General features: G+C 39.6%; 1 protein-coding gene and 1 non-coding gene across 2 annotated transcripts; one reads left to right on the top strand and one right to left on the bottom strand.

Moving 5' to 3' along the window:
- Positions 1–3,895: 3,895 nt before the first annotated feature.
- On the bottom strand, positions 3,896–3,978 carry trnal-cag (transfer RNA leucine (anticodon CAG)). Its single transcript has one exon. It is a non-coding gene; the product is annotated as a tRNA-Leu (tRNA).
- A 6,314-nt stretch (positions 3,979–10,292) lies between these two features.
- On the top strand, positions 10,293–11,792 carry LOC146651041 (helix-loop-helix protein 1-like). The gene is made up of 2 exons (XM_085385414.1): positions 10,293–10,470; positions 10,992–11,792. Exon 2 carries the CDS (start codon positions 11,002–11,004, stop codon positions 11,347–11,349), a length of 348 nt encoding a protein of 115 aa, XP_085241540.1. The 5' UTR covers positions 10,293–10,470; positions 10,992–11,001; the 3' UTR covers positions 11,350–11,792.
- The last annotated feature ends 1,401 nt before the right edge of the window (positions 11,793–13,193 follow it).

The following is a 13,193-nucleotide window of genomic DNA, read 5'->3' as shown; positions in this document are numbered from 1 at the left end:
TCATGCGTCTTCGCAGACCTCGCTCCTGCATGGAAGCGGACCCTTAACTCACCAGAGCGCTTGTTTACAAACTGCACCGTAGCTTCACCCAGATGGCATGCAAGACGACTGATTTGTTCAAAACAACATTCAGTCAGGCCACCCAAACACACGAGTCGAAGCTTTACACAAAAACGCCAGAACGAGACAAAACGCAAGCTTCACCACATGAGCAGCGTAAATGGGAGTGGGCTTACCAGTAAAAGGGAAATAGGATTACTTCATAAAGTCAGTTTTCATCTGCTGTCTGATTTTTCTCTGATAAATATACTGCAACCTATTTTTTACATTTAAAAAACAGCTGAAATTACAAACTATATAAACACATTTGCTGAATTTTAAGAATTTTCTACTTGGCCAATGATATTTTACATCATACAGATGTTTTTACGATATCCTGGCTATATCTCATATACCAAACACAAGACAAGCTGTAGACATTCTAGGTCTTAATGACAATATTTACCATCTAGGAAGTCTAACAGGAAAATAAAATGTTCTACTCAGTTATAAATTCAGAATAGAAGCAGCTTTAATTTGCCATTAACTAAACAAACACTGTTAGTAGCTTTTGCGCAGGTGGATCTCTACTGTCAGTCTAAACTCTTTGCTATCGTGTTTCTCAAGGACCTCGAGCCTCAGCTGGAAATCCTTTTCCTAATCAAAGGAGTCCAAGGGAGTAAAAGAAGAGTGCCTCTTTTCCCTGGAAGGTTTGCAGTCATGCACGCAAGCCCTTTTGCATAGCGTTGCGGGGCTCGGAAGAAACATGAGCTGGATCCCAGAAAATCTGAGCACCTGGGTGCCACAGTTGTGCAGGATGTAGTAAATCATGTCCACCATTATCTGCCTGTTTAATGCCTTTTTATCTGTAGTGAAACACACTGGCAGTGTGTACAGTGTGACTTTTAGTCTCTTTTAATGCCATCTTCACTAAACCCTTACTCAGAACTCCCAGAGGTTAAAGACCTAATGGCTTTCTTGTTCTGTATAAGTAGTAAACAGATTCAGTGGGGGGAAATATTCCACATAACCAGACAGTATTTAAAAAATCTCTTATGAGCCCTTACTGTGAAAGCTCCCGTGGTATTTGATTCTTTTAAGTAGTGTAAGCGCCTGATCCATCCAGTTTTTCATGATTGCAAGAACACTGAATGAGTAACTGAGGATTTAATAAAAAACGTTTACAACTAGGTTTAATATGTGTTTACAGGGCAACACAAATGCTCTCAGGCACTCAGGCTCTACCTGAAAAATAATAAAGCTCTTCCTCTGTGAATTAATCCTGCCCTTTCATGTTGGTTTCCCTTCCTCCCATACCACTTATGCAGGTTTTCCCTGCATAACAGACGTGTTTGTGATTCTTTACTTTTCCTGCAACCCAAAGTTATACCGCTGATGTCCACAGCAATAGCAGTGACTTCAAACATCATGCCATGCCAGCTCTGTTACATCTGCTGTGCAGCTCCTAACTGTTAAAACCTCCACAGCAGCATCTTTGGCAGCAGCGCTGAATAAGCTAGTGAGCATACACAGTCAAGGCTTTCCAAGCTGCCAAGAAAAGAAATATTTAGATTAGATTAAGTCTAATCAGAAGCAAAACTTTCCACAATTACCAGCAAAAACTAGACAAAGAAAATTCCTTTTTCTGAGGCAAAGTGTCAGCTATGAATGATGGCTTACTAATGTGTGCAAGCTGCTCAGGCTAGTGTGAAGCCTAACAAGCTGTTTGTCTATGCCCATCTAGCTCTGCCACACTAAGGTGCTCTCAGTTAGCAATCGAGGTCATCAATCAGCCAGCTGCCACTGGAGGATTAATTCTCATGCCTCTTATTTCCATATATCTGTTACTGAGAATGGGTAGCACTTTTATGTGGATTCACTGAAAGTAAGTTGGAGATTTAGCCTATTTTAAACTTAAAAAATCCAAGTATTTCTTCTGCTTCAAGACAATGTGAGTTTTTTCCCATTTGGGCCAATCCTGAGAGAGACAGAGCCCATGTTTGTCTGCGTTTCTGCATGTGTGGTCTATTGTGCAGCAACTGTAGATGTTTGAGCGTGTGTGCTTCTTTCTTTGTCTTTGGGGTTTTTCAGTATGGTGTGCCACTCCTGAAGTCTTCAAGCCACATGAAACAGATGTGGCTGAGTGATCCTCTCACTCTACTGTTACTGGTCTCCAGCACTGTTTTCCTTTGCATTAGCTTTCTGCAAAGAAACAGTTGCCGGAGGTGAAGCCCACTCATGGAAGTTGCCCTGTAAAAAAGAAAAGAAAAGAAAAATTAGAGCCAGCACAAGGCATCAAAGGCAGACGTGAGCTGGCATACATCTGGGACCAAAGGCTGTCCTAAGTCTCTCTATCCCAGCCACTGTGAGGAGGAGGTGGGTAACCAGCAACTGCTGCATATTAACGCATAGCAGCATGCCACTTGAATGAGACATACAGTATAGCCTAAGCACTGTCAGCTATGTTTCATTCTGTGGTCTGTCTTTTTTTTCTAGTTTATTGAGCCTGACTTCATCTTTAATGACTGGCAGACATTTGTCAAAGCAGTTCTTAGATTTTTGGAAAACTGCGGAGCATTTTAGTGTTTATGAGACGTTTTATGTCATCTCTGTGGCTCTTCTGTTTCTTAAACTTCACTCTAGTGTGCTGCTCTTGACTGTGCTTCTTACTGAGCTTGTCATAGCATTCCCTCCCTTTGTACATTTGTTGTAACAGACAGGGATCATGTGTTTTGCTGGGGGGTATGTTTTTACAGCGATACATCCAGCTACTCGATCCCAGGCTGTTTTGTTGCAGCATTGTGTGCTCTGCTGTGCTTACGTGAGTCCGGTGGTTGAGTGATCCTCTCAATCTACAGTTGCACAATTACCAGGAGTGGGTTTTCGTGGTTGATCACATGTTGCAGTGGGGCTTCAAAACACATAGTTACACACAGATGAAACCATCGTTAGATTGTAGTTTAGCCTGCGGTCATGTAAATTATGGGCATTAAAAGAAGCAAACATAATTACATATCAATCTTATCTATATGGGTATTAATAGAAAAAGGTGAGTTGCAGTGCCATCGTGTGGACAATGGAAAGTCTTGCAGTTGTATTACTATTTCTCTAAAGTAAAAACAAATACTTACATACAAATTAAAGATATATAGCAGTATTAAAATATTGATTAAAAAAAGAATAGATAGATGTAAATAAATAGCTTAATAAATGTTATTGGGAATATATTTGGTGCTTGTGCCCAATCTGGAACCAGATCCACACGTTTCCACCAACAATTCGAGAAGTTTTGTAACAGCAGCTATGGAGTCACAACTAAAGATGTAAAAATTTAAAAAAGTTATAATGAAAATATAAAATTAATTCATTTATTAATATTAACCTTTTTCCCTTTAAAGTTGGACTGGAAATCGTATGTGCTTGAGAAGTAAGAGGTGTTGAAACCTTTTACCTAGACATACATACGATATGTTTTCACTAAATAATTCATTCTATTTTCCGCTGACATCACTGATAAATAATAACAAGCAACTCGATCACTCTAAAAACTGTGATTTTAAAACAAGAAGCAGTTCATGGTTCACTGTATGAGGCACTGAGCTTAGTCTGAAGAATTCATTTAAAAAGCAACAGCTTGATTTTCTTTTTTAAATCTTCCTTTATTCGCTGAGACTTCTATGGCACTTTACTGGATGCACAGAGTGAAAAGAGCCAGATGTGCCCTCTAGTGGATTCATTTTGAACAATATGATATCAACCAGGACCCCGATATGACGATTTATAAACTTTTCATAGTTCAAAGCCTCGGTCGCAGATGTCATATTGGAAACTGTTCAGTTTTACACAAAACAGATGATGTCAGAAGTGGGATTCGAACCCACGCCTCCAGGGGAGACTGCGACCTGAACGCAGCGCCTTAGACCGCTCGGCCATCCTGACTTGTGCTGTCGATCCTTCAAAAACTGTTTTGTTGGATCATGTTTAGGTAATACTTCATATAAAGCGTTTGCTGAATATATTTAATATGAATTACAAATATTTGAATAACACAAATAATTATCCATTCTCCACTTTTCCTATTGAGTACTTCTGACTTACCACTAGATGGCGACATTATTTGATTCTCTTGGACCCAACACATTGATTTGATGCAGTTTATGGTTTAATCACAAACTGTAAAAATCAACAGTGAGTAATGGGCATCCAGATGGTGAGTCATGATTTGTTGCTACTGACAGAACAGAATCATTGTGAAGCATGCATACTGCAACCTTTCACGGATTAATGTCACTGGCTTAATCACTGCAATGACCAGAAGTAAACACAAGTCCAGGATTTACTGGGAGACTTTTGGCACCACCTCAGCACTGCTGCCTGGCAGCGAAACAAATGGGTTTGCTGCATCAGCCTTTAGGAAAAGATCCATGGGGATGTCCTGGAGCAATATTACACTGGCTCTGAAACTTTAAACCCTAAAATTCCTTTTTAAGGAGTCATACTGAGAAACACAGAGTTAGTAACAGTGCAAGATTTTGGTATGTATGCAGTTTCTTCACAAGTACATGTTGCCATTTGCCATTTTTAATCTATATTTTCACATTTTGTGCCTTTGTAAAGTGATGCATTTTTTAAAAGGCACATCTCTGCTCTCTCTCTACATTAGTCAGTGTGTGCGTGCCAGCGCGCTCGCCCAGCCCCTTCCTGATCCTCCCTCAGTACTTTTTTTTTTTTTTATCTGGATAATAAGTCACTTATTATATGTTTGTCAAGCAAATAGATTTTTTCAAATTCAAAGCCCCTGAAGGCAACACCATGAAGAGATGTTCACTGAACTGTGGCAGTGTCTAGCAGGGAAACACTGCCCTGTGTTCTCTGTCGAGTGGATGACACACAAACCTCCCGGATATTTGTTTGATGTTATAGCACAAGCATGAAAAAGTTCTCTATGGTTAATGTCTCCCTCTATCTCTAACATGTTGCACACTTCTGTGTGACAGTAGAAAACTTGTTAATACATTATTTTTGACCCTGTGTTGAACCCCAAATAAACTAATAAATGACAAATAATTAGCTCATCTTTTCTATTGAACCTTCTCTGTATTAATTATTACACAGCATATATATATATATATATAATTCTTTGCCCGTGTATTCCCGTGTATTCCTCCTCCTCCTCAGCATTTATAGTAGCTTATGAAGCTGTGCCAAGCCAACTGGCATTGCAGTGAGTAAAATTTATGTACTGGAAGTGTACAGAATAAAATTATCTCTCTACTTTACTAATTATTTAATGTCAGCTTAAATTTTACAGCAAAGCTTGATAATAATTCGGAACATTTGCTCACAGGTTGATGTTGTCTTCAGTCATCAGAGTTCTCTCTGTCTGTTGTTTTTGTTCACTGTTGTCGTTCCCCTCCTCCGTTGCCCTCTTTGTTTCCTTCCCTGTCACCATGAGGACTGAGCTGATTGATTAGATGCCACCAAAGTCCAAATCAGCAGAAACGAAATATGACAGCAGATGTTAACCAGGCTGAGGGGAAGGAATAGGGAACACAATAAACCTTAACTACTTTACAGTTTTTCTCAGTCGCTTTGGTGCGTTCCTCAGAACACCATTAACATTTGCACAGCAGTTAGTGCATTTCCCAAAACAATTAGTGCAAACTGCAAAACCTAGTGGATAGCCTGCAAAAGCACGTCACATGCACAGAATTGATTATCCATACCTCAAAAGCAAGTATCCATGTCAATGAAACTGTCAGTGCCATCAAAATGAAAAGTCTTGACACCATCTTTATGAACAAGATAGTCAAATGGCATTGTCATGTTCCCACTATGACAGTTTATAATTTCAGTGTTTCCCATTGCAAAAACAATTGGTGACACCTGAAAATGCTGACGACAGCACTATGGCCTACCTGTACAGCCATCTGAAATGTGCAGTAAAGTCACTGTAGATGTTATGGGAGTCTTGGGAGTAACTGAGACACTGAATACGTACGTTTCACATTTCCATTGTGTAGAAGTGTTTGTAATCCTACAGAATTGTGCAAAAGAAAAATATGCTACAGTCACTTGTGCACTGTAGAATACATGTAAACATAAAATCACCCATTTGGTAGAGCTGTGCACTAATGTGAACAATAAACAGCACATGTAACAGTACAGTAAATCATTCTGGCACATCCAGACGTTCCTGTCTGTCTGGCCACATATTTTCATCTACATCACAACAGATGTTATCCCTCGCAATGCAGCGAGGAAAGTATCTCCTGGAGTGGCGAATCCATCCTCTGCAGGACCCTGCTGTGATGTCGTCACATGCTGCATCCATGGCTGCTAGCAGGGCCATTTGCTCATGTGGATGCCGGTCATAAACTTTCCACCTCCAGGCAGAGAAAAACTCCTCTATTGGATTAAGGAATGGGGAATATGGAGGGAGATATTCAACCAGAATTCTGTCATGTGCTGCAAACCACTCTCTGACCTGATGGGAGTGGTGAAAACGGACATTATCCCAGACAACAACATACTTGCTGAGTTGGCCTCCACCTCTCTCATTCTCAGGGACTAGGTCCCTGTAAAGAGTGTCTAAAAATGTCAGGAGATGTTGGGTATTGTATGGACCAAGAAGGGGGATATGGGTGAGGACGCCGTTGTCTGAGATGGCACAGTACAGTACAGTGTATTACTGTTTGCATACCTGTTTTCCCTACGGAATGTTTGAATGATTGAACTGACAGTAGTTCTTCCAATATTGGGTTGCACCCTTCGACCAGCCTCCTCCATGGTGAGGCCGTGATTGACAACATGGTCCACAATTGTAGCCCTTATTTCATTAGGAATCCGCCTATATCTGCCTCTTCTCCCTCTTCCCCTTCCCCTTCCTCCCCGCATCCTCACCCCTCTTCCACGGTGCTGACCTTCCATTTTGTGTCACAGAAGTGTAGAAATGTTACACACTAGCTCCTGCGCAGTTTATATATGCTTGCCAATTGGGGATTCACAGGATTCATCCATAATTGACAGTGAACAACCTCATGAGTGACAGCTGTAATTCACCTGAGATCAATTGTTCAATTTCGGAGACATTTCCAGGAAAAATGATACAGAAAGGTATAGGATTTGCTTGACAGATGGCCAATATTTGGCATGTGATAACTAGTTCAACAATTTTGTGTGTGATGACTCAAGCAATGGATGTATGACTATTAGTTTTATTGGGAACGACTATTCAGCATCCATAGGTATGATTACTTTTGACTGACATGACATAAGCAAATGGAAATGTCAGAAAGCAGCAGGGAAATGTATGGAAGCAACTGATTCATGTCCAAAATCATTTGCAGCTTGTTCAGAGAGAGGAGAAATTGCTACTATGATGTGCACAAATGACTGAGTGTTGTGGAGGTTGAACTAATAGTTATGAGAATTTCAATTCTGATCTGAGAAACGCACCAAAGCGACTGAGAAAAACTGTAACTCATTCACATTTACTGTGCTGTTTGCTGCAAACTCATTATAGAAGCTGACAAATGATGATGGAGGTAAAGTTCTGGAAAATAAGAAAAAGAAAGGGGGGGGGGGATACTAAGGCATATTTTCTTCACAGTAAAAATAGAAGCTTTGACAAAAACAGGAATTTTAGTTTGATTTTTGTTTTTTTGTAATTTTATTGTGTGTAAGAAAAATATTTAGCAAATGCATTTTCATAATGCCCGGGTTTGCATGAGTGTTATGAACAGATGAGAATAAGGAGATGTAAATATGACGTTTGTGTCTGTGTCCTTTAAACAGATGGTGTCCAGACTGAGACAGATGAGAAGCTAAACCCAGAAGAACCAATAAGAAAAGGAGGAGATGATACAAGACCAGTTAGACTTTATGGTCACAGCTACTTGAATTGAATAATGTGGTGTTGACTCAGGTTCTATATGTACATGTGTGTATAGATAGATAGATAGATAGATAGATAGATAGATAGATAGATAGATAGTCAGTCATTAGATCTGAGCAACTGTTTGAGCATCTCCAGAATCTGCTGACATTAAGCCAAACTGTGCAGTCAAAGAAGACAAATGAAGGTCAACGAGTAAAAAAGAACAGAAAAACTAGCACAGAAACAGAGCATTTGCATATATAGTATATATCTGCAAAAGGCAGCCTGATGTAAAAGTTTTTGTAACTTCAAAACAATGAAGGTACGTACTACAAGAAAAGGCTTTTGTGTTTCTGTTCAAGGAGTGAAACTATGGAACAAACTGAATATGGAATTAAAGCAATGTCCAAACATAAAACTGTTCAAAAAGAGTTATAAAAATATGATCTTCTCGATCTATAAAGAAAAGGAAAATATTTAAATTAAGTGAATGTCTCTATTTAAAAACAAACAAACAAAAAATTCATGATGTGATATTATAGTATATAGTATATCAGAAATCTGTTCACTATTTTTATTACAAATTATATCAGTAAGGAAGCTGACTAAATATTCACTGATAATTTATGGGACAGGGGTGGGATTAAATAAGTGTATACTTCTTCCCACTCCCTTTCAACATGTAAATTAATAAGAATGTTTTTTTGTATGTAATTTGTATAGTATATTTTTTTTCTCTCATTTCTTTTCTAAATGTACTTGTATATTGTTCACATGTTGAAATAAATTACCAATCAATCAATCAATCAAACCCTGCAAGACATCTGTGAGAAAAGCATTTTTTGGGCTGCAATATCAAGAAGCAAGTCATTACAAGGCTATGTATGGTTTTATCTTAGATTGATTAAATCGTATTCACACTGATAATTACAGTAGCTGTTCATAAAATGGTCTTTTATTCTGGCTGCTGCATGCCTTCTTTACTGTGAATGTTCTTACTATTCATTATCAATAAAAATTATCCATGTACTGGTTTTTCATGATGATGGCAAAAGAGATTGCGTGATTTTGCCAGCGGGCCAGACTGGCCAGCATTTATATTTTATAGGATATCACAGCATAAATAAAAACTTGCTGAAAGATTACAGCTACAGCCAGATACAGGCAGAGCTGATCATCACTGCTCCAGCAATGATGGTAAATTAATTCATTCAGATGTTTAAAGTGCTCACAGTCCTGCAAAAAAAAGAAAAAGAAAAAGTCAATGATACATAGGCATTAGATCTAAGCGGTGTAAAGAAATGCAAAGGATGCCATCATGTCTGTCAAGTCCTCTTTGAAAAGGCCACATGTTTGCCAACACTGCAACTTTGGGAAGCCATTGTCATAACGTGCACCTCTTTCTTTCCTGTGATGAGCATCATATCCACGCCGTTTTCAAATCGACAACACATAAATGTTCATGCAGCGGCTTCGAGAGAACGGTAATGATGTTAGCCATATGCCAAGGCCATCTCAATAACTTCACACGATCCAGTCGAGCATTTACTGTGCCATTTCTGACAGCGTCTGAGGAAACATTTTCCACTACCACAGAGGTGGAGGCTCAGTGGTGATTTACTCTCAGTGATTATGTTAGTAATGATTAGCGTTGACATTTCCAGAAATGAGCAGATCAAAATGTCATAGCCGCAGCTTTGCAACTAGCACACTGGACCAGACGAGGTATAAAAAACAAAAACTAATCCTCAATATAAAAATAGATATTAATGCATGGTATGCATAGCTTGCATGAAATTAGATTTTCATATGTATAAGTAAAAACGCTTCCCCTCCTGAGTCCAAAGCAAGAGTTGTGCACACTGGTTTGCAGATCCACAGCTTTCTACCAGCAATCTTGTCACATTCTAATTCTCCAGTTTCACAAATATGACTCAGTCTTGCATCAGGTCAAGGCTATTACAGCAGATATTCCACCGGCTTTTTGATTTCCTTCTGTGTAGACCCAGGTGCTCACTTGACCTTCTGCTAATAAGAGCCAGGGGAATGTGACGTCACTAGCAGAAGTTTTCGTCAAGTGGACCTTCAATGTAGTGGACTGGATTTTAACCTTTCAAATGAACCGTCTGCAAAAACAAATCTCATAAAACAGGGCGGGGACTCAGGCAGGTTTTATTTTTACCTGCTGATTAATAAAAGCGAAAGAAGACAGCGTCATCCGTCTTGCTTGTCGTCTCTGAGCTCCGTGTAGTAAGACGAGAGTGTCTAATCCTGCGCACAGACAGGCGAGGAAGCATAGGGGAGGTGGGGGGTGAAGAAGACCAAAAAATGCTGCTGCTGAATGGAGCCATACAATAGTGACAGTGTGGTGGAAGGGAAAGACGAGGTGGGCTGATTTTTACTCCACTTCAAGTCCAGTTTTCAGCTATTTTTCTCCACTCGGGTAAATCAAGAGTCAGAGACCATGAAGGCTGCTGGCGAGATAACTTTACCTGCAGCTTAAATATTTGATATTGCTGAATGAGATGAAACCTTCTCCTCGAATGCACAAGGTAAGTTCAGCCTTGTTTTTTGTTTCCACGGTCGTTACTCCAAGGTCTTCTGCGCGTTTTTCGTTTTTTTCTTTTGTTTTTTTGTTTGGTTCGTCGAAATCTGCAAGAAAGTTGAAACATTACCAGATAAAAACACAAACAATCCGATGTTCCTCTTGCACACTCTTCTACATATAGATATTATCTTCAGGAAATATATCATAAATGTGTGCTATTCTTATTATACCAGTTGTTTTTTGCAAAACAAACAAGGGCTGCTTCGCTTTGTTTTCTTGTCTTGATGTTTCAGTACCTCGGACAGCGTCGCTATAGTGGTAATACTACAGATTCTCCACTGAAGGGCAGCAGGAGTCTCTCATATCCCTGCATTTGTTCCTAATTGCCATTTAATGAGGAAAAGCCAGAAGAAAATAAAATGTTTTCATATTTGCATCCATGATTTGTGCATGTTTTATAGAATTACAGTATTGCCTCAGTTTCATTTGCCTAGTAGTATTTTTTTTTTATTCTATTTTTAACAGAGGTTTTGATATGATGCTCAGCGGTGATCATCAGGAGTCTGATCTCCCCTGGGGACACACGGACACCCTTCTGGACTCCCTCGGTGCGCAGTGTGGGTCCATGCCGGTCGGAACCCACGATGGAGAGGCCAAAGTGCGTTCCAAGGAGGAGAAGAGGCGCAAGAGGCGCGCCACAGCCAAATATCGATCTGCGCATGCCACCAGGGAACGGGTCCGTGTTGTAGCCTTCAATGTGGCCTTTGCAGAACTAAGGAAACTGCTCCCAACTCTCCCTCCAGACAAAAAGTTGTCCAAGATTGAAATCTTGCGACTCGCGATTTGTTACATCTCATATCTCGACCACGTGCTGGACATTTAGGACAAGTGTGGCAGTGCGTATCCAGCCACTAAAGAACAAGGGATATGGGGAATCCCTGGTCTGTATCCTAATGGAATACCACGCTGACATTATTATTGCATGATGATGTTTCATTATGAGGATGAGCTGCAGCACTGGAGACTTAACATCCGTAGAAGCACCCGAAGAATGGAAAATATTTTGGGACCTTCTCTATATCACATATTGCATTTTGTTTATTAATCACTAACTTATGGAAACATTATCATGCTTGGGGTTGGTTCTTATTCCACCAAGTATTAAAGAAACTTATATAATATAATATGTAACTGTAAAACACTCGTGTGCTCTGTGTTCCTTCTTCTAATGGCAGCTGGAATTTCATTTCAAATCAAATTTGCTTAAAATAAACAGTAAAAAGGCTCATCTTGTTTTTTCAAATTCATCTTGTAATATTTTTGAATCCGGAAGAGTTCAGAAACAATAAAGTTTCACCAAAATGCTGAGAAATAAATGTGAGTTTATATTTTCTTTTAGAGGGTTGTTTGTTGTGTTTGTAAAGAAGTTGACACCTCTGTCTTAGTCATGGGTAAACGAACACACAGGTCTAATTTCTGGGCATTCAAAAACAGATTTCCGAACATTTCAAGGTTCTGACATTCTGCCCAAATACCGGATGACATCAGGATGTAGCTTTCAGCTCACTCGCCCCTGTGGTTTTCCTCTCCATTAGTCTGAGGCTGCCTGCGCTCCTCCTGTCGTCCATTTATGCGAATCTGTAATGTGGCCCATGGGGCTCGAGGTATTGTTTATGTCCACTCCAGCAGCAAGAGCGAGAGTCCTTTGTGCATGCAGCACATTACACGCACTGGTCTACACACTGAACACAATGCTTCTGAGAATACAGGGAACACGGGGCTCAGCTTAATGTCAGATTTCGGGGCAAATAGGGCAAAGAAGCATAAAGCTTGTGTGTGTTTAGAGATGTTGGTTAAATGGTGAAACAAGGGCTTATTGATCACACACATAATTTTGATACAATATATTTAATGTAATTATAAGTTTAATGCAATTCTTCCTGCACATGTATTCGAATTTGAGTTTGTAAATTTCAGAATTCATTCCAGTTTATTTTTCCTTGAAAGGAGCAACGTCGCCCTCTGCTGGCGTTGTAGAGAACTACATATACGGTAAGCGGTTTCTTCGTGGTGTGATGTCAGTTTTTAAAATATGGTTATCGAGCAGGCCCAAATAAATCTTTTGTTATCATATTATATAGATCATATTTGACATCATAGTTGTCATACGGGTTTTGAGTATCTTGAGCTATTGAGAAATGTTTGTTTAATAAGATATCTCAAGAGGTTCTGCAGCACCTGGAGATTCCTCAATAGCATATGCTTTAATTACAGTGTAATCCATGCAGAAAAAGTCTCGCCATAAGGGAAATTCAGCCTGTCGAAGATGTGATGCATTTAAAAACCCAAGAGAGAAACAACTAAATGTATCTCCTGTCAACTGCTGTGTTCAAGGTCAGGAGTTAAGTAAAAACTAGCACCATTGTATTTTATTGATTACTGCTATTGTTGTGCAGGGGATCAAGAAAATCTCACTTTTTTTCAGATTGCAAAGTTGGTTCTTTTAATAACAGTGAAAAGTGGCACGTTCCCTTCTACATTTAGTCTCTGTCACTTACCTGTGATGGAATTTCCTCTGGCAATTTATCCACTACAGAGCCCACAGACAGTTTCTGTCTGCAGAGATCAGAGGTGAGGCGCCAGGGCCCTGGAAGTGTCAGCTATGACACCAGAACCTCGAACTATTATAGAAATTGCATCCCTGGTATGACACTAATGAGATGGCAC

This window comes from Rhamphochromis longiceps, linkage group LG16, assembly GCF_057381845.1.
Source record: "Rhamphochromis longiceps isolate RC_006_pf linkage group LG16, R_longiceps_female_GT1.1, whole genome shotgun sequence".
NCBI lineage: Eukaryota > Metazoa > Chordata > Actinopteri > Cichliformes > Cichlidae > Rhamphochromis > Rhamphochromis longiceps.
This window is presented reverse-complemented; position numbering and strand designations above follow the sequence as displayed.

Excerpts from the sequence above, each read along its gene's own strand:
- LOC146651041 (XM_085385414.1), top strand. The coding sequence starts at position 11,002 with ATGATGCTCAGCGGTGATCATCAGGAGTCTGATCTCCCCTGGGGACAC.